Source organism: Episyrphus balteatus, chromosome X, assembly GCF_945859705.1.
Source record: "Episyrphus balteatus chromosome X, idEpiBalt1.1, whole genome shotgun sequence".
In the NCBI taxonomy this organism is placed as follows: Eukaryota; Metazoa; Arthropoda; class Insecta; order Diptera; family Syrphidae; genus Episyrphus; species Episyrphus balteatus.
This window is the reverse complement of record NC_079138.1, coordinates 3,292,323-3,320,254: the sequence shown is the minus strand read 5'-3', so window position 1 is coordinate 3,320,254 and position 27,932 is coordinate 3,292,323. Positions and strand designations below refer to the sequence as shown.

At 29.7% G+C, this 27,932-nt stretch overlaps 3 protein-coding genes across 5 annotated transcripts in view; 2 read left to right on the top strand and 1 right to left on the bottom strand.

Moving 5' to 3' along the window:
• LOC129920542 (vacuolar protein sorting-associated protein 29) overlaps positions 1–27,932 on the top strand; it is a 501,662-nt gene that overhangs the window by 304,196 nt on the left and 169,534 nt on the right. The window lies entirely within an intron of this gene.
• LOC129920540 (allatostatins MIP) lies at positions 338–17,141 on the bottom strand. Of its 2 annotated transcripts, none has more exons than XM_056001858.1 (3): positions 7,623–7,784; positions 1,307–1,922; positions 338–675 (listed from the first exon to the last, which is right to left on the bottom strand). In XM_056001858.1, exons 1-3 carry the CDS (start codon positions 7,623–7,625, stop codon positions 548–550), a joined length of 747 nt encoding a protein of 248 aa, XP_055857833.1. In that variant the 5' UTR covers positions 7,626–7,784; the 3' UTR covers positions 338–547. The 2 variants fall into 2 exon arrangements, with proteins under 2 accessions (XP_055857833.1, XP_055857832.1); XM_056001857.1 differs by lacking the exon at positions 7,623–7,784 and adding an exon at positions 17,088–17,141 and having other exon boundaries at positions 486–675.
• LOC129920537 (chitinase-like protein Idgf4) lies at positions 17,328–25,856 on the top strand. 2 transcript variants are annotated; one of them, XM_056001853.1, is made up of 3 exons: positions 17,328–17,535; positions 24,538–25,089; positions 25,155–25,856. In XM_056001853.1, the coding sequence occupies exons 1-3, from the start codon at positions 17,412–17,414 to the stop codon at positions 25,799–25,801; spliced, it is 1,323 nt and encodes a 440-aa protein (XP_055857828.1). In that variant the 5' UTR covers positions 17,328–17,411; the 3' UTR covers positions 25,802–25,856. The 2 variants fall into 2 exon arrangements, with proteins under 2 accessions (XP_055857828.1, XP_055857827.1); XM_056001852.1 differs by lacking the exon at positions 17,328–17,535 and adding an exon at positions 20,795–20,978.

Below are 27,932 nucleotides of genomic sequence, written 5' to 3'. Positions count from 1 at the left end.
CTGTTGACTCAAATCTTTAAAACAAAACTGTTTCGAGAACTCGATCCAAATATATCTGCTTCCGAAAAAAAAAAAAAAAAAAAAACATTTCGATGGCAGCTTATTCAGCAACCAGTATCCGAAGTTACTTTTGGGTTTTAGTTATGGTTAGAGCCTAAACCCCTTCGGAATTTAATCTCGAAAAATTATATTTAAATGCAACTTCAGCAAAGTTTTTAGAATAATACACATAATATTTATCGGTGGTAAGAATAATAATTTTATTATTTTGTCTTCAGCTAAAATACATAATAATTTATTTCTTATACATTTAATTATTTTTAAATTTTAATTTCTTGTTTTTTTTTTTTAAGTTTTCTTTTCATTTTAAACGATAGTTAGTCCAAAAGTTATCAGTACATTATATTATTTAATAAATTCAAACAAAACAAATGTAATAATAATAATTTAATTTTTTTTTTTATATATTATAACGTATAGGTACTATTATTTTATTTTAGTTTTTATTAGCTATGGGAATTTGGTATGGAGATATTTTTGTTTGTATTTATTTGTCTTTTTGTTGTTGACTACGTTTTCCCCAAGCAGATTGAAGCTTTTTCCAGTCTTTTGTTGATCGTTTGCCCCACATTCCTTTGAGATTATTCCATGCAGGTTCTCGTTTTCCCCAAGCTCCTATGAACAAGAGAAAATTATAACAGAGTTAACACTATTTTGTTTTAAAAATTTGTCAAGTTCTAAATAAAGATAAATCTATAAGAATTAGTGATGGGAACTATCGAATAAAAACTATCAAATGATCGATAATTGTAAAATATTCATTCATTCGATAGTTTGAAATTATTCGTTCATTCATTTATTTAGTTACTATTTTCATTCGAATAGTTTTTTCATTCGATGGTTTTTTATTCGATAGTTTTTTTCATTCGAATAGTTATTTTTATTTGATAGTTTTTTCATTCGAATAGTTTTTTTATACTATAGTTTTTTCATTCGAATAGTATTTTTATTCTATAGTTTTTATTCAATACTTTATTGATAGTTTTTATCCGATAGTTTATTCGATAGTTCTTATTCGATAGTTCTTATTCGATAGTTTTATTCGATAGTTTTTATTTGAATGAATAAATGAATAAACTATTCGATAGTTCAAATCATTCGATAGTTCCCATCACTAATAAGAATGCAATGAAATTTCGGAGTTTTTAAATTCCGTGTTAAAATGTTATAAAACAAGGTTTCTGAAATCATTTTCTATTGAAAATTTATTAATTTTGATTCGTCTTAATAATCTAGCTCGAATTACCTCTAAATTTATTCCATACTGCCGAACGTCGTTTGCCCCAAGCTACATTCATGTTTTTCCAGCTTTTCTTTTCAAAGTTTGAAGCTGTTGGCTCTTCTTCCAAATTATCCCCCATAACTGGTAAATTATTTGTCGAAGTTGCACCAATAGTTTCAGCCAAATTATTTGGATTAGAAGCATACAAAACAAAATATTTCATTGCCTCCGGTTCTGTTTCAGTTTCAGGCTCCAATTCAGATTCTCGACTATTTTCACTAGCCTTAACCAAAGTCCATTCTGGTTCATTTTCATAATAATCTACAGCATTTGGATCATCGGATCGTTTACCCCATGATCCTTGTAATGATTTCCAGGAACGTTTTAATTTATCCATTATGTCAGATGCATCAACATCGTCTATGAACTTATCATTGTCATTATCTGCTCTTCGTTGAGGGTTAACATTGTCGAATAGTTCTTTGGATTCAGCATTAACAAATAATCCAAAATGGGCACTTAAAAATGCTACAGCTAGTAAATGTAGAAGACGTAGATTTGTTAAATGAGGAAGAAAAACATTTGTTCGTATTCTTGTTTCCAATTGATTTTGTTTTTGTAAAGATGTCCTCTGTTGGACCTAAAATTAATAAAAAAAATAAAAAAAATGTTAAGTTCATGACTTTTGACTATGAGGACTTATAGCTTATAACCAGCAAATTATAAAGACGATTCAAATGATATCTCGTTTGTTAAATTATAATAAATAGTTTAGAAGTTATGATGGAACAGATGAACATACTTAACTCTGTTTCTGTTGTCACCATAGTTTGTAAAAATGTAAAAAAAATGTTTATTCTATAACTTTAAATTTAAAATGTATTAAAATTAAAGACATATTTTGTATAAAATTGTTTCGTTTGCATATGACGAGTTTATAAATAGATTCAAACTGGTGAAGTCCATGGGAATTGCTCCGCGTGATACGAGTTTTCAATTACCGAAATTTCATTCAATTCATTTGTTATGGTTTTTTTTTTTTTTTTTCTTATTAAAGTCTCAATCAATATCATCATCAACATCATCGTCATCAGAACCTATAACCATCATCGGCCATGAAACTTCCCTCTTTATTCGACCTTATACCCATCAGCAGCCTACCGCATAAATGTTTTTATGTAGCAAATAAAAATATAAAATCGATTACTTTATTTTTTAGAAAAGAAAAAAAAAAAAAAAAAAAAATTCAGTTTTTATCAAGAGCATCCAAAATCAACATTTGGTTTTGGGTTTTGGTATAAATGTACAAAGCCATGCACAACAAACACCTCTTGTAGCTGAGAACATAAGACATCATATACAAGGAATTGGATATTTATTCGATGCTTCTTTAAAATTCTAAAGAACGAATCCTCTCTGTGTGATAATGTATAGGTTGTTGAAGAGAAAAAAAAAGAAATCATTACTGGGGTTAAACACGTTCATGCCCTTCGAAATATTTGTGTATTTGTTTATTCAAAATGATTTTTTTTTATTATGTTGAAATCAAATTTTTCAGCAAACAGATGTATAACTTAAAAGGAACTTACAGACTATTTAAAGGAATTGGTTCTTCGAACTAACTCCCACTTGCCTACAAAGTAACTTATTCCCTACCAATTTGAAATCGCTCGTACTGCGGATAATCTTATTTGAGGAGTATCGAGGTTTGGAGAGTTACTCGGAGTTGTCTGCAAAAATATTTGATAGCCACCAAATTTGTTCAGACTCGTTCAAAAAATTTTAAAATCGTAAAATAGTATTTGTGGAACTAAAAACACTTAACCCTCTGTCGGCACACGGGTGTGAATTTGGCAGGACAAAAATAAAAAGTGGTCACAAAAAAGTGTCTTTATAAGGGTGATAATATATTTTTTTGAAATTGTAAATACAATATTTGAATTCCTCGGAATATTCTACATCAATTTCATATATGATTCTCTATCAAATAGAGAGACCGAAAAAAGTTCTAGCGACATGAAAAAGTATAAACCAAATTCGCAAAACAGAGGTGTGCCTACAGAGGGTTAATGTCAAAAATCAAATTGGTGAGTTTCTCATAACGCATGAATCTTCATTTATTAAAAATTGGGTAGCGATGGCGTATACGTAACATATTTTTTTTTTTTTTTTCAGAAAAGTGTAAGCACACACGAACTTCATTTGATTCTTTTGTCTTCAAAATGTCAATAAAACTCTAAGCAAAAACAAATCAAAGTCGGACTTCATGGTCAATATAAATAATACACCCATATGAGAAACTTTGGTTGTTGCCAAAGGACACTTGGCAAAGTAATGTCAATATAATGTCAATTTTTCTCATCTCTGGAAATAAATAAAATCATAAGCGGAATTCAGAGTCGTTACTCAAGTAAATATTTTTCTCAAGGATAAGTCTGACAAGAATTTTCTGAGTTTTTGGCCAAGCATTTACGTCAGGATTTCCTCAGTTGCTATTCTTGAGCTTAAGTTAAAGAAACGCTTACGTTTTCTTAACGTATAGAGTAGCTGAAGTGGCCAAACGCAAAATGTTCACTTGAGAAATTTTTTTTACTTGAGCGACGACTCTGAATTTCGCTCTCAGTCACTTAAAAATTCAAACTCTAAGTCTTGTGACAATATTTCAAGCGGTGTTTAAAAAAATATATCTTATTTTGTTTCGAATGAAGCTATTAAGCTTGCATTTTCAATTTGAGCTTAGAAAAAGGTTTGTTTCCGGGTTTACTTAGAGAAGCCGTAGTATTACCATAACATAGAAGCGGCATGTCAGGCATCCGACTGGAGACAATGCAGAGAAGGCAACATATTATAAAAGTAACGAAGCAAAAAGATAAGATATTTGACATTAATCAGTTCGGGCACAAGATTGCCAAATCTTCATGATGTGCATGCATTATGCATGCCCTCAGGGGCCCCAAAAAATTAAATAATATATTGTCTTAGGGAACCAAAAAATGTTACTTGAATAACCTTAGCGACCAACAAATGATACATCAGGAGCCTCAAAAAAAAAGTAGGGCGTATACGTACTTTTTTATTTGTTCTTATTTTCTATATCAAAGGAATGGGAATCCCAAATTTTAGTCTTGCCCCGAAGCCCCGGCAACTCAACTAACCCCTCTAATCTTTAGGCACCAATGTAAAGGTCTTTAGTTTTTTGGGAGAATTGATATTTTTACTTGCGTCATAGGCACTCTATAGAATTTGAAAAAAAAAAATCGAACTCGAGATAGCAATCAGACATGACATAACGATGATAAGGAATGCTTTAAAAGTGAAAAAGTGGGTCCGGCAATTCTGTAGAGCGATTTTATTTATGTTTATTTTTTTATTGGTAGTTAACAGTTTTGGGGAAATTGAAATTTATTTTTTTACGACCAAAACTAACGGTACCTACCATATAAAGGAAATAGAAAAGTAGGTACATTTTTTTTCAAAAACGGCTCTACGGATTTTGATTGAGATTTGTGTATGTAATCCTACTAACAAGACCCAAATTTTAATTTAAAAAAATAGTTTTTGAACAGTTATTAACAGTACCTGCCATATAAGGTTTTTTTGTTTGGTTTCTGAATATCTCGCATAGTACTAACCCGATCTAAACAAAAATTTTTACACAAAAGCATTTAGGTAACCGTAATATTAAAATTTAAAAAAATTTAGAAAAACAAACACACTTTTTGATTAAAAACAAAAAAAACATTTTGCAATTTTCTTGCAATCGGGAAAGTGAAATATTTTCGTTTTTAAGTATTAATTAAATGTTTCTTCAAATAAGCATATTCCAACTTTTTTTTATGTTAGAAAATGTTCATATAAAAAATTATTTTTTTTAAAACGGCTTTAACGATTTTCAATTTTTTTTTCAAAAAAATTCTTTCATTAATTAAAAAAAAAGGTTTTATATTTTTTTACATTACTTGTGAAATTCCCTTTTTAAATTAAATTATGATTTTCCCTAATTTGTATAGAAAGCCTTAAGATAAAGAGCTACTTTACCATAAGAGCAAGTATACGTGCGACCCAATTGTGCATTTTATTTTTAATTGCATTTAAAAATTTATTGAAATCTTCTTTGATTGCTCAGATTTAAAAATTTAAATGCTGCTATATTTTTTTCTTGCACTTAGAAATTTTTGTTTTTTTTTTTCAGAAATGCTTGATAACTTTTTTATTATGCAACACATCATTTTTTTTTCAATTTGAATATGTATCTTGTTTTTGATTCGTTTTCAAATTTTTTTCCATCATCAAAATTGCATAAATAATGTTTCAAATTAAAAATTTAAATTTATTGTTTTATTTTCATGTGTAGTAATTATGTAGTTTGGCAAAGAACTTGGATTATTTAAATTTTTTTTAAAGTATTCCCGATTTAGTTTAAAACTTAATGAATTTTTTCTGACGAAACCCCAATAAGAGAAAAAGAATATTTTGCAATTTATTATATAAAATTTAATGAAATAATTTTTTTGTATGAGGCCTAAAAATGGTCCAATTTATATCAACCAACTTCTTACACTTTGTACCATACTCTTTAAAAACTTTTCTTTGATCAAGTACGTTTTCACATTAGTTTACGGAAAACAGAGCTACTTCAAACTCTCAACTGCAAATTTCTCTCATGAAAATTGCTTAAAAAGGGCATCGACAGGTAAAAAACAAATTTGTATCCATTTAATAATTGAATTAGTAACTTTATGGATGGATGTTCGCAATATACAAAACAGAATATACTACTCAATGCAAGGCTTTTATCAGGGGTTAAAATTTTTAAATTGAATATTATTTTTCAATTTTTTTACCAGGAACTGGTTGATGTATTTTGATTAAACTATTTATCCTACGTTAAATCAGAGATTTTGTTTGTTTTTTAATTTTTTTTATAGCTTGAGGAAAAAAAAACTGCTTACTCCTTAAGCTCTTCTTTACGGCAAGTATATGTATCGAAACAATTTTTTTTGGAGTTTCAATCAAAGCAGCATTGAATGAGATAGTAAAAAAAATGTGTTCTCGTTTGTCAGAGAAATAATGTAATGCATACATTTTGGGAGCCAATTGGTCCATATTCATAGTTGTTGTTTAACTTAAACTAAATTTTATTAAATGCAATTCAAATGGGATAAGCTCGCTTTTTTTTTTTTTGAAACAGCTTAGAATATGCCCCATTGAGTTGAAACGTACTTCATTATGAACTACTCATATATGTTTTCAAATGTATTACAGAATTAATTTGGTACCTATAAAGTTTATTTTGCATTATATGAATAAATGAAAAATGACGACCCGATTTGAAAACAATTATTGTGAAATTACTTTATATTTAATAAAATTTAGGCTACAAAACTAAGCTATTAAATTTTCAGAATTTGGTTTATTTTGTGTTTGTTATTAAAAATAAAAAAGATAGTGAATTTAACTCATAATAATAATATTGTCTTTTACCTTTTATTGAGCGTTGGGAAATTACAAAAAATTTCAAATTTTCTTATTTAATTTAAATAAAATTGCATACTTTTAGGCTATACATAACATGATAATGAAAGGTTGAAGAGGTGATAAATTAACGGTGAGTGACGCAGAACAAAATTTAAATGCAATCACAAGAAAAATTAGCTTATCTACAACCTTTAACCTTTTGTATTAAAGATATAAGTTTTTTTTTTTGGTTTTCTTTGATCCCTTATACCGGCCCAAGAAAAAAAAACTGTAGAAAACTGGGCTGTAATTCCCAAAATGAAATAAGCCTTAATTTTATATTAAATGTGGAGAGGTCCTATTTATTTAATTGAATGACGAATTGTTCTTAGAGAATTTTTAGATTTGTTCATTTTCGAGATGATTTTCATGATGAAAATTTTTTGAAAATTGTTCTATAATTAAAATGATGAATTTTTTTATTAAAAAAAAAAAAAAACAATTTAAATTTGCTCAAAATCATAAAAAAAACTATTTTCAAACTAAATTTAAAACAAAAGCAATTTTAAAGAAAACGATTCTGAAATTCTTAAGAATGTTCTCTATAATTTTACTGCCATATTTTGATAAAATTTTCAGGCTTAAAAAAATTGCTTTAGAACATTTTAACCTAAATCAAAAAAAACCTTCTTGGAATTTGATTATTTCGTAAATCTAAAGAAATAAAAAGAACTAATACCACTTTTTTTCCATTTTTCTTAAACAATAATAATAATTTTATATATGAATTTTATGAGACCACTTCAAGTATCTATTCTTTATTCATGGCAAATTCATACAGCATGCTTATTAGGAGAAAAAATATATAACTATATGCACTTACCATTTTGATTAGTTTTTTTTTTATATTATTCAAAAGTTTATACAAAACAAAATAAAATCAATCTGCACAAAGATATTTTATATTAATAATTTAACTATTTTTCACTAAAGATATATATATTATATCTAATAATATTGAATAGCAAAGACCGAACGAACACTCTTATAATAGTAGCAACTTCAAGACCTGTTGATCGACTGCAAGCATTTGAAAAATGGTCTCCATACTTATATAGATGGTAAGGAAAAAAAAAGAAGTATCCATCCACTTTCAACAGTTGATGGTATATTACCAATTGGCATCGCATGAAAGAATGCGTTGCGATGCGATGTTTCTTCCTGTGAAAAAGAACAAATGTAAGCAGCTATAGGCTTGTTATGTGAGAGAGCTTCCATCATCATCCATTCAAGATGGATTGTAGGGGTTTGGGATTCGTTTACTATTGGGGTTGTATAGAGAAGGGTGAGTAAAATGGGTTTTAAGATTTTTTTGCAAAAAAAAAAAAATACAATATACCCATGGTCACGGAAAAGAAGAAGACTGTGCGACGTATTCTTGTATCTTTGGTTAACATCGGAAGTAACCACAATGTGGTATTTGTGTATTGGCCTGGCAGTGCGGTGGGTGGTGGTATTACATTTGAAAGGGTAATATAGTGGGTGTTGAAATGTTGTTGGTTAAACGGTGATTTTGGATTAGAGGCACTCGGAAAGGTGGCACCGCGATGCAAGTAATAAAATGATGCAGATGCTGGCAGTTCGCAAGAAATTACCACCAAAACCTATTCATTCAATTGCTAATGATTGGTATGGAAAAAAGAAGAAGAAGACCAGAGGATGTGTAAAATAAAAGATAGCAGAATTGCACTTCTGTTGATATTAGTCCTTAAAAATAAAAGAAGAATAAAAAAAACAACAACAAGCTTATGCTTCCAGAGACGATTTACATCTCAGAATGTTGACACATTTATATGTACTTACTTATGCCATCGTCATTCCATCATTAGTTTATTTTATTTTTGTATTGAAATGTTATGGGTTTAGAAGTATATATTGAGACTTGAGGGTAATTTAAACAGTGGATATATTGTGAGTGGGGTTTTCTTCCAGGCATATGATGTGTTTGTTGTATGAAAACATTTTAAATTGTATGCATTCTGAATTTAGGAGGATTTTTTTTTTTTTAATTTATTAAAATTTAGTTGTCTGTCGTTGCTAGAGATCAAAATATAAAAATAATTTGCCGGAAAAAAAGGATGAAAATTTTATTTTATTTATAAGACAGATGGATAGATTTAATTTTTAATTTGAGGATTTAAATCCCATTTTAGTATGACATAGAAAAAAACCAAAAATCAAATAGAGCGCCTGGTAATTTTCCACTGTGCTTTTAGGTTTCAGGAGGACGGACACAAAACACAATCCCGAAATTTTGAATCCTTAAAAACCCAGAATCCCGAAAGTCCAAAATCTCGAAAACCCAGAATCCCGAAAAACAAAAATCCCAAAGATAAATTGAAACTTGAATAAAAATAAAATAAAACACAAATTTAATAACGATTTAAACATACAATTTATTATAACTTAAATATTTAAACTCACAATTTTAGTTCAACGATTTTTTCCCACTTAACTCAATTACAACACAACACTGCTGAAATCACAATAAGAATATGAAATCATGTTCAAAGGGGTTGGGGTCAAAATTCTGCCGGGGTCAAAATTCCTTTGTCACAATTCTGCTTTACGAAATTCAGCTTTCAAAATTCTGCTTTTCAAAATTCTGTTTTTCAAAATTCTGTTTTTTAAAATTCTGCTTTTCAAAATTCTGTTTTTCAAAATTCTGCAAAAATTAAAAAAGGGTTTGGAAAATGTTAAAATGTCAAAAAAGCGCGAGCTTTTTAACATTTTCCAAACCCTTTTTTAATTTTTTGCAGAATTCTGTAAAATCATCTTCTTGAAAAATTTTATCTGCATATTTGATTACATTCCTTAGTAATTTGTCATTCTTTGAATGCATATTAATTTTTGTTTTATAAGTGAATAAATTTGAAAATATTAAGAAAAGGTTCTTAATACTAAACATTTCCGAAAATAATTCAAAATTTTTTAATTTATCAAATAAAGATGAATATTCAAAAATTTGAATAAGAAAAGGAATATATTGTATCAAACAACATCGGTTCCAATAATTTATAGAATTTATTTGAAAGAAAGTCAGTCTTTGCATTTTAAAAAATATTTGCGACACTTAAACAAAGAAATTTAGGAAACTACCAATGTTGAAGTACATTAATGAGGTGTATTTTTCTTTAGTCAACACAAATGCTATAAAAAAAAAAAACAGAATTGGCAGAATTTTTTTGTTCAAGTTTATCTAATGCTAGCAGAATTTTGTAAAACAGAATTTTGAAAATCAAAATTTTGAAAAACAGAATTTTGAAAGCAGAATTTTGACAAAAAATTTTGACCCCGGCAGAATTTTGACCCCAACCCATGTTTTACGTGTTAGCTTTTTAACTTCACACTTAGAAATTTATTTTAATATCGAAAACCTTAAAAATTATGTTTTCGAGATTTTGGATTTTCAGGATTCTGCATTTTCGGGATTTTGGATTTTCGGGATTTTGGGTTTTCGGGGCTTAAATTCAGACCGCAAAACAATTTTTTTTTTTCGAAATAAGACCTTTCGTTTTACTTTTTATGTTTACTCTATAGATTTTTAGGAATTTTTTTTAAACGTCTTTTCGAAAATCTGAAAATGCATTTTTGAGGCTAGAGGTTATTCTTGTTTATTTTTTTTTCGAAAATTGAAAAAAAGTAAATCAGGATTCTTGCATTTGCGGGATTTTGGATTTTCGGGGGCTAAGTTCAGACCACAAAACAATTTTTTTTTTTTGAAAACGAACTTTGTATAAACTATAACTGCAGTCGATTCTTAACCCCGTTGAAAGCAAAAAAAAAAGAGTAGAAAATATTGACCATTCCTTAACCAAAGCTCTTTCTTCACAAAACCTTGTGCCAAAAATGTATCCTCTGAAGATAATAATTTATCCTTCTCTAAGCCAGTTTACTTTTTATGTGATTTTACGTCAGTTTAAGTTTCAAATATGAATATTATTAGAGAGTTAAAAAATATTGAGGCTTACTATCTACAAAAAAAAACTCAACTCAAACTGACTGTAAGGAAGTTTAAAAATGAAAGCTTTAAAGATTCAGGCGAAAGGATTTATTTTTGCATTCTCGTTTCTTGTTCATATTCAGCTTATTTTTCTGAGTTGCCGAAAACTTAAAAAAGTCACTCGACCTAATAGGCATGTTAAAGTTTTGAAAAAAAGCCGCTACAAAATTTCCATGTCCAGCCAATCATGTCGCCGCTTCCTTATCGCGACATGTCGCTTCTTTATCGCGACAAAATTCGAAAACACAGATTTTCGCTTTATCACTAAAAACAAAACATCAAGTCTTGGATAATTAGGCTTGTGTTTGTTAAAATTCTTATCATTTGCTTTTTTGATAAGAATTTTGACTAGAATAAGGGCGGCATATATAAACCATGTGTCTAATATGGACCACAAGATTAACTCCACACACACAAATGCAATCGAGGTGACAATTGTTTGCATTAATGCGCAAAACGTTCTCACCTTACATCTGTGTAATCTCACTAGCTAAATAGGACGTGTTGACTCGTAGTGCGATAAAAAGTTAAATCAGATGTGGTATAAGTAAGTTTTTCCTTTAAGAAAATACGTACGTGGTCCAAATTACCCCCTACTTTTAATTTTTAACATTTTTGAGTTTCTTCAGTTTGAATTTTTTTTATAAACTGAATTTTATTTGCGTTTTTAATTATTCAGAAAAATATCTACGGCAAAACCTTAAATTTATCGGTTTCATTAGCAAAAATATGATTGGTGGGCCATATTCACCGACCTGACTCTACTATAGTAGCACATATGAACGTTACAAATTCCCAAAAAGTTCATAGAGATCTGTTAAATCATTTGACTTACTATAATAAATTATCTTATTATGTATATCGGAGTTCGATTTGTCAAACAATTCAAATTCAAAACCAAAAACAGAAATCAACATCTGAAGAAATGCTATGTATGCACATGAGTACGAAAATAATTTCGAATATCCTTGATATCCTTTTATAAAAATTACATTACAATTTACTTTATAGAAACAACGATAAATAATTATCCCCATTTTCAACATTGACCTGTTTAACCCACCTACGGAAGGAACCACAACAGCAGCGCTTTATCTGAGTGTTTCATAAAAGTAGTTAAGTATGTACTTGAAAGTGTCTAAATTCAATGAAATCACTTAAGAACTTCGCCCGCCCACAGGGAGGGTTAAATAATAATAATAATAAATGATGAAGATGTATTGCATTGTTTGTTATGAATTATAATAAATGAAAATGTAAGTAGCAATTAAAACGAGGTACACAATTGGGTAGTGTTATATAGAAAATAATAACAATAAACTACAAAGATATGAATTGGAAGTGAGCAGCATTAAAAGAAAAAAAAAAAAAAAATCATGTACGCAATTCACACGTGGTAGAAGTGAAACCTTAAAAAATTATTTTCTTGCAAAAAAAAATCCATCACCTTTAAATACATATTTTTTATACGACAACCTATAATAAATTTCAAATCATATGAAAGCTTATTATTTCACCTTTAATATGGTGCTTCAATCATATTTCTACCATGCCTACAAAAAAAGTAAGAATTTTTTAAAGCCAATCATGTTGAAATTTCAAACATCGCACATAGGGGTATTTAGTCAATTTAGGCGGACAAAACACGAAATTTTAAACTGATCCAAACGTAAAAAATCAACATCCTACTAAAAGTAGATAACTTGCTTAGCATTTTCTTATAGTTTTAAAATTGATTATTCCTTCAGGTGACTAACAGCAGCGGTCTAGAGTTCAAAGTTGTAAGCCCAAATATAAAATTAGTTTTTTTTTTTGTAATTTAGCGACTGTGCTTAAGTAAGTATTTTTTTTTTTGAAGTGGATGTAGAAAAAAGTTTTTATGGAATATTGATAAGGAGATACGAAACTGTCTACTAGATGTTGTATCTAAATGTTGTATTATTTTATAAATAAAAAAGTGATATGTTGAATTTTATTATAAATTAATTGTAAAAAAACTAAATTTCTGTGTTGGTAAGGAGATAAGTTATACAATTTCACATTATTGTGTGATAAAATTTAATGTTTTCTAAAGGTTAAACTCTTATCTAATTGAATATGTAAAAAAAATGTGCAACTAAGTGCAACTTCTACACATTTGCCCTTCTTAAAGATCTTAGGTTTTGAAAAATGGGTACCTTGTATTCAGCATCCATATTTTAAGTTTTTTTTTAAGATTCAACTTGTTGAGTTACAGAACCTGAATCCTTATGATTTTTCCTAAATTTTAAGACCTTTATCTTGGCGATACCATTAATAGAACTCCATTTATAAGCGCTTTAACAAACCATTGGGATCCATTCTTGACACTTTTTTGTTTGATCAAAAAGTGGTTTAGGAAGAAAAATGTTTTTATGGAAATCAACACTTAAAACACTTTATTCCAGTACTAAATACAAGCTTTTACCTTGTTGATGAAGATAAACCGGAAAAATAATTTTGTCCGCGTAAAATTGGCAAATACCCCTATGTGCATCGGCTAGTCATCGGCAATAGATTCCCGCAGGTGTTTTAAAGTATTTTTCAATTTAAGATTGTGTAACTTCTAGAGCACGTACCGTTATGTATGATATATCAAATAAAAGGTTACACAACAAAAACATTACTGTTAAAAAAAGAGCCAAGTTCTCCTATGTTGAAATTATGCTGGCACAAAAAGTACTGAGATGTAAAAGTGTACCAAGTTCTAAAGTTTGGGTTCAAATTCGTATCAATAAAATTTTGATTGTTCTCTTGACAATTTTTCTTTTATCGATTTTTAAAGTTATTTCAAAAATTGCCAAGTAAACAATCAAAATTTTATTGATACAAATTTGAACCCAAACTTTAGAACTTGGTACACTTTTACATCTCAGTACTTTTTGTGCCAGCATAATTTCAACATAGGAGAACTTGGCTCTTTTTTTAACAGTAATGTTTTTGTTGTGATTTCACTACTTTTTGCAAGGTATGGCTGTAGAATATAAAATCTCTATATTTGATGAAAATTCAGTGAAAATGGGTGGTTGCCACGCCCCCTGGCTGAAATTCTCAAACTTTAAATTTTTTCCTTTGTGTAAACTACCAGCTCCAACATTCTACCAAATTTCAAGATTCTACGACAATCAGAAGTGCTCTATAATATTTGATGAAAATTCAGCGAGAATGCCGGTTGCCACGCCCCCTGGCTGAAATTCTCAAATTTAAAATTTTTTCCTTTGTATAAACTACCAGCTCTACCATTCTACCAAATTTCAAGATTCTACGACAATCAGAAGTGCTCTATAATAATTTATGAAAATTCAGCGGAAATGGGAGGTTGCCACGCCCCCTGGCTGAAATTCTCAAATTTTAAATTTATTCCTTTGTAAAAACTACCAGCTCTACTATTCTACCAAATTTCAAGATTCTACGACAATCAGAAGTGCTCTATAATAATTTATGAAAATTCAGCGGAAATGGGCGGTTGCCACGCCCCCTGGCTGAAATTCTCAAACTTTAAATTTTTTCCTTTGTGTAAACTACCAGCTCCAACATTCTACCAAATTTCAAGATTCTACGACAATCAGAAGTGCTCTATAATATTTGATGAAAATTCAGCGAGAATGCCGGTTGCCACGCCCCCTGGCTGAAATTCTCAAATTTAAAATTTTTTCCTTTGTATAAACTACCAGCTCTACCATTCTACCAAATTTCAAGATTCTACGACAATCAGAAGTGCTCTATAATAATTTATGAAAATTCAGCGGAAATGGGAGGTTGCCACGCCCCCTGGCTGAAATTCTCAAATTTTAAATTTATTCCTTTGTAAAAACTACCAGCTCTACTATTCTACCAAATTTCAAGATTCTACGACAATCAGAAGTGCTCTATAATAATTTATGAAAATTCAGCGGAAATGGGCGGTTGCCACGCCCCCTGGCTGAAATTCTCAAATTTTAAATTTTTTCCTTTGTATAAACTACCAGCTCTACCATTCTACCAAGTTTCAAGATTCTACGACTATCAGAAGTGCTCTATAATATTTGGTGAAAATTCAGCGGAAATGGGCGGATGCCACGCCCCCTGGCTGAAATTCTCAAATTTTAAATTTTTTCCTTTGTATAAACTACTAGCTCTACTATTCTACTAAATTTCAAGATTCTACGACAATCAGAAGTGCTCTATAATAATTTATGAAAATTCAGCGGAAATGGGCGGTTGCCACGCCCCCTGGCTGAAATTCTCAAATTTTAAATTTTTTCCTTTGTATAAACTACCAGCTCTACCATTCTACCAAGTTTCAAGATTCTACGACTATCAGAAGTGCTCTATAATATTTGGTGAAAATTCAGCGGAAATGGGCGGATGCCACTCCCCCTGAATTGAAAATCTCAAATTTTCGATTTTTTCCTTTGTATACACCACAAGTCCTATCACCGTGTAAAATTTCTAGTTTCTACGACATCGGGAAGTACTCCATAATTTTGATGATCTGTCAGTGAGTCAGTGAGTCAGTGAATCAGTGAGTCAGTGAGTCAGTGAGTCAGTTACGGTTTTTGCGATTTTTGAAGCCCTATATCTCAGTAACTACTCATCGTAGGAGGCTGAAATTTTGTGAGGTGTTTGGTTTCGACCAGCTCAACAAATGTAGTGAGTTTGAAATTTCTAGCATCTTTGGTGTAGGAGTTAGAGGGGGGTCGAAAATGGCCTGAGTTGTTTCCTGTAAATAAGGGTGTAGTGCCAAAGTTGCTAGAGAACTTGGCTGGGCACTACCGTGCCCCTTGATATTATCAGCATGCGTATTAAAGTTAAATCAAGTTTGTATGTGCACTAGATCAAAAGATATAACGTGTGTAGAAAAAGAACATCTTTTTATCGTTATCTCAGAATTTTGAATATGAAATTAATTGAAATTTTCATTCATTCATCCATCTATCTATTAAAACAAAAAAGCTATAACAAGTTGAATGTTCATGTCGCGTTTTCGTTACATCTTGTTTCAAATCACTAAGATACTAAAGAAGTTTTCACTTAAAAAAAAATTATTTCGATTGCAAATAATTCAGCAAAAACACATCCAAGAAACTTTTGGTTTTCAGCTATTAAAGACATTTCTTTTTAAGAATTTTGTTAAACTTCTTTTCGAAAATCTTAAAATGCCTTTTTTAGGCTAGAGGTTAACCTTGATTTTTTTTTCGAAAATTAGAAAAAAGTAAATCTGTACAAATTTGCATATCAGTAAACCAAAACTTTTTTCGAGGCTTCGATCCGAAAATATCTGAGTGCAAATAATTCAACCAGACCTCCAAGAAACATTTGATTTTCAGCTTTGAGTAAAGCTTAAAGAGACCTTACTTTTGTCTTTTCTCATTCAAAGGGTACTCCTTGAATTTTTTCGAAAACCTTTAAAAAATATAGATTTGTAATTTTTATACTAAATGTATAATCCTGCTCACTATGAACTCATATCTAAACCAAAACTTGTTTAGAGATCTGAATCAAAAACCTATCTGCTTTTGAATATTTGAAAAAAAAAACATACATATTTGGAGTGCAATTTCTCTGGAACCAGACCACGGCGGAACTTATGAATTTCATTTGAAAGCTGAAACTTCCAGTATGGCTCCATTTCAATTTGATCCAGTTCTGACAATGGCATGAGAAAGAAGTCGGTTGTTGCAAGAAATAAGAAAATTGTCTCATCTGAAAGTGTCGGATTTTAGTTTTTGAACTTGATTTTTTTTTAAATTTCGATTTTATTTTGAAACAATGTTACAAGTGTAAGAAAATGTCTGTATTTAGTTTTCTGGGGCTTTTTGTGTTTTTTTTTTCCCAGACGTCCCTATTACCTATTACTATGAAAACTTCTCATATTGACCCCAGAATCTATCAATGAACAATAATGATAACTCTTATCAATTTAGAACACAAGAAATTCAAAAAAAAATATATTTCTTTTTTATAAAAAAAAAAAAAAAAAAACAAAATCTGAAAAAATCTATAGAATTAAATTTTTATGTACACATTTATTTTAACAATTCAATGAATCGTAAACTATTTATACTCTCCAGGAAGTTAACAATTAACTGCAAAAATAATTAGGTCAATCTAAATACCTGAAACTGGAATTATAATTCTATACATTTTTTCCTTTTTTTTTTTAATATTAAGCCCAGGTCAGATTCAAGCGTTTTTTTCTAACGAAAAATATATATTGTTGTTGTAAATTTATATAGATCCAGTGAGTAATAGTTATTGGGAAATATTATTGTTTTGCAAACTTACATACACTCCCTTTTCCCTTATCATCATCTCAACTAACATCTTCGCTTCATTATAAAACCTCTATCATCGCTTTGTGCGTCCGTTGTCGGTCGTTTCAGTTTAGATTTCGGTGATTTTTTGTCTTGTGAATAACAACAACAACAATAAAATAAATAATAAATAACTATATATGCCGACCACAAACAAAAGCAATTATCGCCTTCAGATTCCCAAGCCAAGAGGCTATCCTAAACGACAGAGGCGTTGTTTAAAATCAGTCTTAATTGAGTCGCGATTGAGTACGTTTGCTAAATCTAGTGATTGTTACTGTTTTATTTGGTCAAAATGAAACTCTTCATTTTGTTCGCTACTCTGCTAGTAGGCGTAATAGGTGTTAACGTTTCTACCGCAGATAATCCTGCACCAAGATTAATCTGCTATTATGATTCAACTAGTTTGATTCGTGAAGGTAAGAAAAATAGTTTGTTTTGTTTATTTTTATATATTCATATAATTGGCAACTTTTGCTGAAAACTATTAAAATTTTATGTTCGAAAAAAAAAACGTGCATGTGTTTCGGTTTGGGTCACAAGGTCTTTGAAAAATTTATTCTCATTTAATGGTTTCTAGGAAATGTGCTCAGAATAAAATAGTAATAAAAACTGATCCCTGACCTTGACGTCGGATTTTGTTTTTTTTTTTTTTTTAATAAGTTAAGTCGATTTGTGATAAAGCGATTAAATATTGCCCAATAAGCGGATCTGGATCTGATTGGATTCTGTTAATTTTCGTCACATTTTTATTTCAGTTTGATAAACATTTTATTAATATTTTATATTTTTATATATTTTTCAAATTCAATTTAATTTTTTGTTAAAAGAATTTTGTACCTATTTTTCAATCAAAGAAGTAGTTCAAATAATCCACTGGCCTTAATAGAAGAATCTATTCGTCTATCAAGACTATTAAAAACAAACACACACAGACACACAAATTGTCATGATTAGGTCAAAATCAGATGATAACCTTTTAGTTAGTTGAAATGATATTTCTTGCAAGATTCTGTAAAATATCAAATCAAAAATAACTTACTTCTGCAATTTTTTTATATAATTTTAAATAATTAAGAGATGATTCTGAATACATACATTAATAAGTAGTCATAAACACCTTTAATGCGATTTTGGTCCTGCGAATATTTAATTGCAAAATATTTCTTCATTTCCCTAAAAAAAAATAGATTTTATCTTTTCTTAGATATTAAATTAATCCTTGGCTTTTGTGCAAAATCATACAACATATCAACCAAATAACACGCAAATACACGCAGGTTGTGAAAATTCATGAAATAATTTTTCAAGCTTTCTCAGCTTTAAGGCTAGGCGCACACATGCGATTTTAGTCGCGCGATTATTCAGTCGCAAAAATGGATCACAAGGATTTTTAATGACTGTGAACACACATGCTTCTCGCGATTAAAAATTTGAAAATTGTGTCTAAAGTCATTAAAATTCTAGTCATCTAATTTGCGACTGAATAATCGCGCGATCAAAATCGCATGTGTGCACTTAGCCTAAAGGTCGAATCAGTAAAAATTTTATTAAGAGGTTATACCTAGTTGTAATTTTGATAAAAATCAAATATTTTTGTTTGCATATTTTAAATGTACAGATATATAAGAATGTTGTCCGAAAATTTCCCATTGATACGGGAATTAGTTTCCTAGAAAATACGTATTTGTGAAGAATTTTTAACTAAGTTTACATGGTTCCCAAAATTTTTAAACGCGTTTTTCTAGAAACTATGTTTTCAAAGTCGGTGAGCAAAATTTCTCCGAAACGACTGGAGTGATCGGCTTGAAATTTGTACACAATTTTCTTAGATACTTTTGTCAGGTAATGAACGAAGGAATAAGGTTTTTGACAATAATTCGATTTTTAAGCCACTTTAAAGAGTGTAAATTTTCGTGAAAAAAACCGATTTTTTTCTTCGTAAAGCCGCCATTTTGTCAAAAATCAAAATTTTGCTTATTCCTTCGTTCATTACCTGCATTCGTCTATCCTGGAAGTGAATATTTTGGATTTTTTAATTTTAAGTGATTTGAATCAGAGATATCTTGCTCACCGCCAGACAACTTTTTTTGGAGGTCGGAACCCAATATTTTTTTAAATACACATCGAATTCTTTTAATACATAAAATTTGCTATATGTACATACATGTATTCTTTATGTTTATATAATTAAATGTCTCTCACAAAAAATCCACAAAAAAGAACGTTTTTGCGCACTTACAACTAGATATAACCACTTAAATGGGTAACTGTGGCGTATACGTATCATTTATTTGTATTAAACAAACAAAAATATATAAAAAATAAATATTAAATTTGTACTATATCGTTCTTAGATTAAAAGGTATTCATTTGTGTTGCTTCAAAATATTACATTCAAATATTATGTCAGCAAGAACAGTCTTGAATGCTATTCCAAGAGCTCGTTATTTATGATTGATTTGTGTATTTGTGCATATGAAACAAGAACTTGCCATGACAAAGATCGTTTGTGTATCGCAGATCCTTACACAATATCTCCAACACAATATCCCCCAACACACAATTTCCAAAACTACAAAACAAAAATCCCCAAACTTAGTGTATATCCCCAAATTTCAAATTTTTAAGCAAAGTTCAGGGCAAAACTGAATTTCTTTAGTACCTTTAGTTTTATGTAGTTTTGCAGATTTGTTGTTTAGATTATGTGCTCGGGGATTTTGTGTCTCCGGTTTTTTTTGTTGCTGACAATTTTTTGCTTGGGGATAGTAAATTTGTGGACTTTGGTTAATGGGACTTTGAAGTTGGGTATTACGAAGCTAAACCAAATTTCAAATACGTAAGTGTTCAAAATAGAGTAAATCTAACTAAATTTCTGGAGTAAATCCGGAGTCCTCCGTAGTACTAAAATTACTTCAAATTAAAAAAAAAAAATGTACCCTTTTGTGACTTGAAGGAACGGAAGCGGGTCATAATTCTGCTTGTCAAAATTCTGTACAACAAAATTCTGTGGGGTCGAAATACTGTAATACCATAATTCTGTACGTCATTATACTGTAAATACAAAATTCTGTACGTCAAAATAATGTATGAACAAAATACTGACATGCAAAATTCTGTTTTGTAAAATTCTGTACGGCAAAATACTGTATATCAAAATTCTGTAAAAATGCTTTACATTATCAAAACGATATTTTTTTACAGCATTTTTACAGAATTTTGATTTTAGACTTTTGATGTACAGAATTTTGAAATACAGTATTTTGACCAACCAGAATTTTGCTATAGAGAATTTTGACTTTCAGAATTTTGTTCCTACAGCATTTTGCACATACAGAATTTTGACATACAGTATTTTTGCATACAGTATTTTGAATACAGAATTTTGCAACATACAGAATTTCGACCCCAACCCTTGAAGGAACCCATATTCTTCAAAACTACATAAACAAGTACTAAAAGAATTATCTCACTGAAGTGAAGAAAAACTACACCGTTTTTTGTATAAATTTTTGTGATTTTTCTTTCTTGTGAATTACAACGACAAAAAAATTAATAAATTAATGACTTTAATGAATCACAAACAATATGCAATTATATCGCCTTCAGATTGCAAGCTATCCTAAACGCCAGAGTCGTTGTTTTAAATCAGTCTTAATTTAGTCGTGATTCAGTACGTTTGCTTAACCAAGCAAAATTTTGTGGTTATTACTCTTATTTATTCACAAAATGAAATTCTTCATTTTGTTCACTACTTTACTAGTAGGCGTATTAGGTGCAAATATTTCAAATATTTCCATAGCCAATAATCCTGCAGCAAGATTAATCTGTTATTATGATTCAAGTAGTTTCAGTCGTGAAGGTAAGATTTTTTTTTTTTTGTTCTATTAAAAAAATATTTGCTGGAAATTATTAAATTTTAATATTCTAAAAACGTTCATATTGCACATGTTGTGTATATCTTGTGGGTCAGAAGGTCTTTCAAAAGTAGTTATTCTTATTTAATTGTTTCTAGGAAATGTGATTAGAATAAAAATGTTATAATATAAACTGATGATTAATTTTTTTAAATTAAATGATTTAAATCAATATGTCAAGAGAATAGTGAATAGTCACAGCAATAACTTCGAGACATGAATATTGTTTTTAACTTCGCTAGTTTAAAGTAATGAAAGTGTCAACATTAGAGTGTGATGTGTAAAGCAGACTCAAGAACCATTGATAAGACACATTTGTGATGCTTTGGCCGACTGTAAAGTTCGAGTATTCTCAATGGTCATCCTGAAGAAGCGTCAGGGACATTTGTATCGATAAAGAGATGTTGTGTATCGATTTGGTATTCTAAGATTTTTTTTATGTCGAAATGTGATATATTTCCCACAATTTTTTGAAAAAATAAAATGAATATCGTTAGAGTCGTTTTTTTTTTAACCTACCAACGACGCCGACGGAGGTTCTCAACTTGATTGTATTTTTTTTAAATATTTTTACGTTTGCTATTTAAGAATTTTTTTATCTAGAAGAATCGATTTTAAAGATTCTTTTTTTTATTTAAGCTGGTACTTCTAGATTGATATTATTGCAATTTGATCCAGTTTTGACAATATAATCTATGAGAAACAGCCTTCTTTCTCTTTTTTTTTTTGTTAAAATTAGATTATTATAATAATATCATTTTATAAGAAAGTGTCAAAATTCGATTTGGAAAATTCTGTTTACCATATTTCTGTATTTTAAAATTTATTTACAAAATTTTTTGTTTAAAACATTCTACAAATTAAAAAGTCTGTTTTTCAAAATTCCGTTAATCCACAATTCTGTATTCGAAAATTCTGTACTTGGTAATGAAAAATAGTTTACCCTTTGTTTTATTATCAAAAACCTTTTATTTTTTTTCATTCTATCCAAAATTTAGAAATTACTGTATTTTTTAATGCATACTTCTGAATTTACAGAATTTGGAAAAACACTGTAATAAAAAAGCAGAATAATGGAAAATAGAATTTTTAGCAATGCAAATTTTTGAAATACAAAAATTATACGGGAGCGGGTCATAATTCTGCTTGTCAAAATTCTGTACGACAAAATTCTGTGGGGTCAAAATACTGTAATACTATAATTCTGTACGTCATTATACTGTAAATACAAAATTCTGTATGTCAAAATACTGTATCAACAAAATACTGACATGCAAAATTCTGTTTTGTAAAATTCTGTACGGCAAAATACTGTATATCAAAATTCTGTAAAAATGCTGTAAAAAAATATCGTTTTGATAATGTAAAAAAGTGCGCGCGCACTTTTTTACATTATCAAAACGATATTTTTTTACAGCATTTTTACAGAATTTTGATATACAGAATTTTGATGTACAGAATTTTGAAATACAGTATTTTGACCAACCAGAATTTTGCTAAACAGAATTTTGACTTTCAGAATTTTGTTCCTACAGCATTTTGCACATACAGAATTTTGACATACAGTATTTTGGCATACAGTATTTTGAATACAGAATTTTGCAACATACAGAATTTCGACCCCAACCCTTGTCAAAATTCTGAACGACAAAATTCTGTGGGTTCAAAATACTGTAAGACCACAATTCTGTATGTCACTATACTGTAAATACGAAATTCTGTATGTTAAAATACTGTATGCAAAATACTGACTTGCAAAATTCTGTTTTGAAAAATTCTGTACGGCAAAATACTGTATTTTCAATACAGTATTTTTTAAGAAATTTCCTTTGATAAAAAACACTAAATATAGTAACTTTAAATATAATTATTGACAGTATTTATACAAACATAATTATTAAAGTAAAAAAGTAAATCAATTCTAGGAACACAAATCAAACTTTTCTTAAACATACAAAATACATTTTACAAAAAAAAAAAAATGTCAAAATCATTATAAATTTAATTTTTCTGCAAATCCGTTTAAGGTATGCAACGTGGTTTAATTCAGATTGTTTTTGAAATAAGTGTAGAGTTTTCTCTCTCCTTTTTCCGTAGCTCCTAATAAGGTACCTAGGTTAATCAGCATTAGTAGCTTGCCTCTTTTTAAGTTGATCTTTTAAAAATTCATAATAAAACCTCTTTAAAATAAATCTGTATTTCAAAGTTCTGTAAAAATGCTTTTAAAAAATATCGTTTACATAATGTTAAAAGTGCGCGCGCATTTTTACAGAATTTTGATGTACAGAATTTTGACATACAGTTTTTTGGCATACAGTATTTTGAATACAGAATTTTGCAACACTTACCAAAACCGCTAACATAAAATTAAAAAAAAAAATCATCAAATAGTTATCATAAAAATAAATTTTCGTTTAAATCCGAAAATATGTTTTTGGAAATTTTTAAAAAACTCCACATAACACTTTTTATATAATATTTTCGTTGAAATCGCCTTAGTCGGCTACGAGAAATCAAGAAATAAAAAAAAAAACAGCTTCTAAGGCAGAATCAAAATCGTTGGAGGTGTTTTTGAAATACAAAAAATTATACTTTTTTAATTTGATTATATCACAGCTTTGATTTTAAAACAAATAATTTTCCTCTCTGGGGAAAGGGGCATTCTCTATTTTTTTTTAAATTCTAAACTTACCCTAAAGTACCTATGTCTCAAGTTGAAATTTAAGAATTTTCCTGAGATTTTTGAGAAGTTCTCGTGCATAAAAGTTACAATATAACTTGTTGTATAAATTATTACAAGTTTATATTAAGTACCTTGTTAATAGAGTTAGATAGCTTAAAGCCAGTGTGTATTTCACTGAAAAGAATCGTAAATGATATTTATGCTTATAAGCAAATTTATCATTCACCATAAGTTGAATTGTTTAATTTATTTAAAACTAACTCAAGAGTAAGTCAGGGTTGTTTGCGTTTGAAAATAATTCAAACTTTTCGTGGAAAAAAACAAATTTCAAAACTAAAATGCATATATGCAAATTAAAGTCAATCACCACTTTAATGAAAAGTAGTATGTTAAAAAAAGAAGAAAATGATATCATCTTTGAATCACATTTATTTGTACGTTCACCAAGAATAATGCTTTCATTTATTTTTTTTGTTGTTACATTTAATTGGATGATTACATTTCGCACAACAAGTTATATGGTTAGGCAGAGAAGTGGAATTGATTTTTATTTTTGTATTTTTATTTTTTTTAATGCATTTGAATCATTAACAATGATGTGACTCAAAGTTGTTGTCAACAAAATTGTGATAAGTTTATGTGGTGGCGGACGTGATACTCATTTAAGGTTTTATCTTACATAACTTTGAAATGAAATTGTAATTCAGACTTGCTTTGAGGGGTTGAAAATGTTTTATTTTCAGATTAATTTTATTTTGAAATTTTATTGTTTTTCTTCTTAATTTTATGACCATACCAATTTTTTTTATTTTTTTGTTAAGGTCTTGGTAAACTTACCACAACCGATTTGGAACCAGCATTACAATTCTGTTCGCACATGGTTTATGGTTATGCTGGTCTACATAATGACAACAGCAAACTTATCAGTTTGAATCAAAATCTAGACTTGGACGCTGGAAAAGGACATTTCCGTACAATAACCAATTTCAAGAAAAAATACCCCCATTTGAAGATCCTGCTAGGTGTTGGTGGTGGACGCGATGAAAATCCAGAAAAATATCTTTCCATGTTGGAAGCAAGTGTGAATCGTATGGCTTTCATAAATAGTGCACATGCTTTGGTGAAAACTTACAATTTCGATGGCATTGATTTGGGTTGGCAATTCCCTCCAAATAAGCCAAAGAAGATTCGTGGTAGCATTGGTAAATTCTGGAAGGGATTTAAGAAAATTTTCAGCGGAGACTCTGTGTTGGACGAGAAGGCCGAAGAACATAAAGAAGAATTCACAGCATTGGTTAGAGAGTTGAAGAATGCTTTCCGTCCTGAAGGATTTTCAGTGTCATTGACTGTTTTGCCAAATGTAAACAGTTCAAGTAAGATAAACTTTGAATTTATATGAATTTTTTGTACTTATATTTTTTTATTTTTTTGTTAAAAGTTTTCATTGATGTTAACGCCATCGTCAACTACTTGGACTTTGTTACCCTGGCTGCATTTGATTTCCAAACACCCACCCGTAATCCCAAGGAAGCTGATTTCCCTGCACCTTTGTATGAACTCAACGAACGTAACCCTGAACATAACGTCAACTATCAAGTGCAATACTGGTTGAATGGTCATTGCCCAGCTACTAAAATCAATGTGGGAATTGCAGCTTATGGTCGCGCATGGAAAATGTCATCGGACTCTGGCATCACTGGAGTGCCTCCAATTCCAGAAACCGAAGGCGAAGCCCCAGCTGGTCTTTCAAGTCTTACGCCAGGATTTTTGAGCTGGCCAGAGGTGTGTTCTAAATTACCTAATCCATCGAATTCACATCTTAAGGGTGCAGATGCTCCTTTGCGTCGTGTTGGCGATCCAACTAAACGTTTTGGTACTTATGCTTATCGTATCCCTGATGACAATGGTGAGCATGGTATGTGGGTGGGTTACGAGGACGCTGATACAGCTGGCAATAAGGCAAGCTATGTTCGCGCCAAGGGACTTGGTGGAATAGCTCTGTTCGATTTATCTCATGATGATTTCGGTGGAAGATGCACTGGCGACAGATATCCTCTATTGAGGGCAGCTAAAGCTAGATTGTAAAATATTCTTTTGTAATTATTAAAAAAAAAATAAAATAAAAATTTTTTAAAGACAAGTTAAGTTTCTCTCTTTAATTGAATTAATTTTCTTTTTTGATTAAATAAGAATATAGGGGAAGTGGGGGCAAGACCGCTTCTTTAGTGTTTGATTGTCTTAAGAACCAATTTTAATTGAAATAAATTCTTTATTCACTAAGTTAATTGTTCACTGTATGAAAAATTAAAAATATTGAACAAAAGATAAAAAGTTTTGAAAAAAACGGTCTTGCCCCCACTTCCCCTATACGTATCTGGTACTTCTAAGTGGTCAAGTGGTTCTGACAATGGCATCTCTAAGAAAGAAGTCAGTTTTCAGAGGGCAAAAGGTGAAATTATTAGCAGCATAACGCATAAGGATGTTTAGAAAATATAGGATAAATGGTATATTAAAGGGGAAAAATAAATTGCCCAAAAACAAATCGGGGGATGGTGATCGAAAACATGGGTTTTTTTCCGATTTCTGTTAGTACAGGTAAAATAGTACAAATTAAAAAGAGATTGTCTGTAGCTAAAAGCTTATTGTCTTAGCTCAAAATATATATATCGATCAGGTCTATGAGACATCTACAAAAAAAAGCTAGAATTTTTTGAACTCGATCAAATTTCATTAAAAAAAAAAACAAAAAAACATTTATTTTTATGTTCTCAGGCTATGGAATCAATTTTTTTGTTTGACAACCTATAAAAAATATATACCATGTAAAAGCTTATTATTTAACCTTTCATATGACGTATCAATCTCATTTCAAAGATGCCTACAAGAGAAGTTAGAATTATTTAAAGTCAACCATGTCGAATTTCCAGACTGAGATTACGGTACTTCCCGCACTGGTGGCTGTTCGGGGGGCAACAGATCTCCACTGGTGTTTTGAGGTTTTTCGCAAGTTTCTTGATTTAACATTGTGTAGCTTGTAGTTAGTCTACCGTTATGTGTGATATACCAAATGAAAGGTAATTGTATTAGGATGCTCACAAAAGTTTAATAAAATTTATATCTGCTCTTGGTCAAAAGTTATAACTTGTTGAATTCTAAAACTTTATTTTACCGTTATTTCAAAATTATGATGATTAAAACTTCGCACACATATAGTCGTAGTCATGGTCTGTCATTACTTTATATACCTTATTCCTGTATCTATTAAAGAAAAAAAGATAAAAATAAAAAACGATGAAAATCGGTTGAAAACTGTCAAAAAACGTGTTTTTTAAAAACTTGTTTCGTCCGTTATTCAGTAAAAAAAGGCCAAAACCTACATGTCCTATAAGTGTGAGGTTTTTTGAAAGCTCAAAAAAAAAAAAGGCTAAAAATCAAAAACTACCCAAAAATACCCCTAAAAAACAAGGTGTTTTTCAAAAATTCATATTTCGAAACACAGAGTGTTGGAAAAAAATCCGTATCAGACGCCTAATTTTTTTTTCTCATCTTTCAACTGGCATCTTTAGAATTGTCAAAAAAAAATTCCTTTACCCAAAATCATCATTTTGTCATAGCCCTAACACGTGTACAACGTTCAAACAAAACGTTATAGCTTAGTTTCAAATTTTTTAGAATTTTTTCTTAAACGCAGTTATTATTAAATTAGGCTCATCTATCTATAGGGTTTAGATTTAAGCCTAAATTTCATCTTTCCGTTTTACCTCTGTTTACCCTATTAAATGACGGAATTTTTAAAAATCCTTCATTTGGATTAAGCTTTAGGTTAATATCTTTCAAATAAGCTATAGAAGATTTTTGTATAGTTTATTTTTAATTTTTAATTGAAATTTTTTGCCGCACTGCGAAAGTGCGAGAGTGTAACTTTAGAAAATGGCGTCACTTTTTTGTGGTGGCTGCCATGGTTCATCGATTTATAAGACGTCAAAAAAAAAAATTGTAACACTCATGACACTTCGTAATAAGTTTGCTTTTGGGATAAGAACCAAGGATCAAAAAAGTCTATACAAAAAAATTGGGTGGGAAGGTGTTTGTTTTTACGGGAGGGACGTAAAAAATTAGTGAAAAAATGTTTTTATGGAATATCATCATAATGACACATTATTTTAAGGTATTTTTTGATGGTGAATCTAATGACATAAAAATAAATTCAATACAA